This window comes from Sceloporus occidentalis, unplaced genomic scaffold (genome assembly GCF_023333645.1).
Source record: "Sceloporus occidentalis isolate IW3139 unplaced genomic scaffold, rSceOcc1.0.p SCAF_2, whole genome shotgun sequence".
Lineage (NCBI taxonomy): Eukaryota > Metazoa > Chordata > Lepidosauria > Squamata > Phrynosomatidae > Sceloporus > Sceloporus occidentalis.
Genome location: NW_028316982.1, coordinates 105,944,635 through 105,947,994, shown reverse-complemented (window position 1 = coordinate 105,947,994; position 3,360 = coordinate 105,944,635). Strand labels below are relative to the sequence as shown.

The following is a 3,360-nucleotide window of genomic DNA, read 5'->3' as shown; positions in this document are numbered from 1 at the left end:
TCAAAAGTCGCGCCGAAGGACCTAGAAATTCCCAGCAAGACCATAGAGTTGTATTGGAGGACCTAGAGATTCCCAGAGGACACTCCACTAGACATTGTAGCTCCTCCAGCAGAACTCTATGGTCATGTCTGGCAGAGGTTGACCATAGAGTTGTATTGAAGGACCTAGAAATTCCCAGAGAGGACACTCCACTAGACATTGTAGCTCCTCAAGCAGAACTCTATGGTCAATGTCTGGCAGAGGTTGACCATAGAGTTGTATTGGAGGATCAAGAGATTCCCAGAGAGGACACTCCACCAGGCTTTTCTAGGTCCTCTAGTGAAACTCTATGGTGAATGTCTGGCAAATGTTGTCCACAGAGTTGCAGTGGAGGATCTAGAGATTCATAGAGAGGACAGTTCATTAGGCATTTATAGCTCTTCCAGTGCAACTCTATGGTCAGTGTTTGGCAGAAGTTGACCACAGAGTTACACTGGAGGACCTACAGATTCCTAGAGAAGACACTCCACTAGGCATTTATAGCTCTTCCAGTGCAACTCTATGGTCAATGTCTGAAAGAGGTTGAACTGGAAGACCAAGAGATTCCTAGAGAGGCGTGATCTCAGGTAAAAAAAGTCTTTTTTGTTATTTGCGGTTATTCCACATTCACTGGAGTCTTGTGCCTTTAACCTTAGCGAACATGGAGGGAGGGGTTTATTTCTGCTGTGTGATTTGGACCAAAAAAATGTATGTGGTGATGGGGGGGGGGAGAGAGTTGAGGGCGAGAACTACATTTCCCAGAGTGCCAAGGTTAAAAAGGGGGAAGTGACGAAGGGAAATGACGTCGACGCCGGAAGTGAGAGGGAGATCCGTCGCTCATGCGCACATCCCAGCAGCCATCCCGCGACGGGGGCAGAAGGCGTCGTCGTCGGCATCTTCGTCGCCAGCGCCGCCGCCAGGATGCCCCGCGACAACATGGCGGCCTCCCTCATCCAGCGAGTGGCCCGCCAGGCCCGCCTCACCTTCCGCCCCCCGGGAAGCACTAGCGCCTCCAGCGGCGGCGGAGGAGGAGGAGGGGACGGCCCTCGTTCGGTGGAGGACCTCCATCGCCTCCGGGATCTGCTGGGGGAGGTCCGTGCGGAGGACCTGCGCCTGTCCCCGCGGGGCCCCTCTGCGGTGCCGGGCCCCTGCCAGCCCCCAGTGAGCTACATGCACATCTGCGAGACGGAGGGCTTCAGCATGGGGGTCTTCGTGCTCAGCGCCGGGGCCTGCATCCCGCTCCACGACCACCCGGGCATGAACGGCCTCCTCAAGGTCCTCTACGGCACCCTCCGCATCGCCTGCCTCGACCCCCTCCCCGAAGGGGGGGCAGCCCCCGGGCAGCCTGCGCCTCAAGACCCCCGCCATTGCCAGCGCCACCCCCGCCGCCTCCGGGCCCTGCTCCGCTCGCACCGCCTCTACACGCCCTCCTCGGCCCCCTGCCTCCTCTCCCCGGACGCGGACAACCTCCACCAGATCGACGCCGTGGGCCCGGGCCCCGCCGCCTTCCTCGACATCCTGGCGCCCCCCTACGACCCCGACCACGGCCGGGACTGCCACTACTACCGCCTCCTGGACGGGCAGGGGCTCCTCCTGCCGCCCCCCTCTCCGCCGGACCACCAGGACCCCCAGCCGGGGCTGCCCAAGGAGCTCTGGCTGCAGGAGACCCCGCAGGCCCCGGGCTTCTGGTGCGGAGGGGAGCCCTACCCGGGGCCCCAGGTCTCCCCTTGAGAGGAGACGGCGAGGGGCAAAGCCTCGGCATCCAGGACAAGAGACCAATAGGACCCCCTCCTCCAGATGCCCTCCAGAGAGTGATGGGTGGCATCCTCCAGAACACAGCAGGGCACCTCTGTTTCTCCTTCCCAGCAAAGGGGGGTATTTCTCCCAGAAAGACAGAAGGGATGGGCAGGTCTATGCGAGGCCCTCCTCCCTAACATGGTTTCAGAGCTGCTGCATTGAGAATCTGGAAGACACAACAATCCCACCTTTTCCCAGGACACAACGGGGCTTTTTTGGGCAAATGTCACAACAGCACAAGTCCTGCACCAAGATGGTTTAAGAGCGGCCACACTGAGGATTCTGAAGCCACAATAATCCCAGGGCATAATGAGGTTTTGAGCACTTGTGACAACACTGTAGGTGCTGCACCAACATGGTTTAATTGATGTCACAATGAGGGTCTGGAAGACACAATAATCTCCACTTTTCCCAGGACATAATGTGGCTTTTTGCGTGATTGTGACAACAGCATCAGTCCTGCACTAAGATGGTTTAATAGCTGCTGCACTGAGGATCTTGAAGCCACAATAATCCCATTTTTTTACCAGGCTGTGACAATGGCATAGGTCCTGCAACAAAATAGTTTAGGAACTGCCACACTGAGAATCTTGGAAATCACCCTAATCCAGTCTTTTCCCAGGACAGATAGTTTTTGAGCATTCGTAATTGTGACAACAGCCTAGGTCTTGCACCAATATTTGACTGCCTCTGCACAATACCCGCATTCCTCAAGAGCATCTCAGCCTGTTTGGAGAGAGGCCTGCATGTGCCACTACTGGTGGTGGTTGTGACACAGGTCCTGCACCAAGATGGTTTAAGAGCTGCCATACTGAGGATCTTGAGGCCGCAATAATCCTACCTTTTCCCAAGGCATAGTGGGTTTTTGAACGATTGTGCAAACAGCATAGGTCCTGCACCAAGATGGTTTAAGAGCTGCTGCACTGAAGCCACACTAATCCAGCCTTTTTCCCAGGACAGATGGTTTTTGAGTAATCATAATTGTGACAACAATTGGTCTTGCACTGAGGTTTCACTGCCTTTGCACAATGCCCACATTCCTCAAGGACACCTCAGTCTGTCTGGAGAGAGGCCTGCATGTGCCACTACTGTGGCTTGGTGTGATCCTGAAGAGAAGTCCATTGAGGACAGGTTTGCAAATGTGGTGCCTCTTTACAAAAAAGAGTAACAGAAGGACAGCTGGTCATTGTTGTCCCCAGCCCCACGCACACTTTGAATCCCACCTCTCAAAATGGGACATGTACAATTATTTTTTCAAGGATGAGTTGTGGTTCTTTTTCCACCCACAACTCCTAGTAGCACAGCAGCCTGCATACAGATTTAACAATACTTTCACCCCATCTTTTTGAGGGCCAGTAGTACCAAGTGAATTGTTCTGTTGTGGACCTTGCTCAGTTTTGTGGGCGAAAGAGCATCGTCCATTCAGGACACAGTTTCTACCCCACCTCCCTTCTTGCCTGGGACGCTACAACATTGGGGGACTACCTCTCCAGTTCTGTGGATGCAAAGCATGGCAGTGTTGTGTTTATTTGGTACCAGCTGATG

At 54.7% G+C, this 3,360-nt stretch overlaps 1 protein-coding gene across 1 annotated transcript; it reads left to right on the top strand.

The window, feature by feature from the left end:
* Nucleotides 1–871: 871 nt before the first annotated feature.
* Nucleotides 872–1,843, top strand: LOC149318829 (2-aminoethanethiol dioxygenase-like). Its single transcript, XM_089510533.1, has one exon. It carries the CDS (start codon nucleotides 940–942, stop codon nucleotides 1,747–1,749), a length of 810 nt encoding a protein of 269 aa, XP_089366659.1. The 5' UTR covers nucleotides 872–939; the 3' UTR covers nucleotides 1,750–1,843.
* The last annotated feature ends 1,517 nt before the right edge of the window (nucleotides 1,844–3,360 follow it).

Excerpts from the sequence above, each read along its gene's own strand:
- LOC149318829 (XM_089510533.1), top strand. The coding sequence starts at position 940 with ATGCCCCGCGACAACATGGCGGCCTCCCTCATCCAGCGAGTGGCCCGC.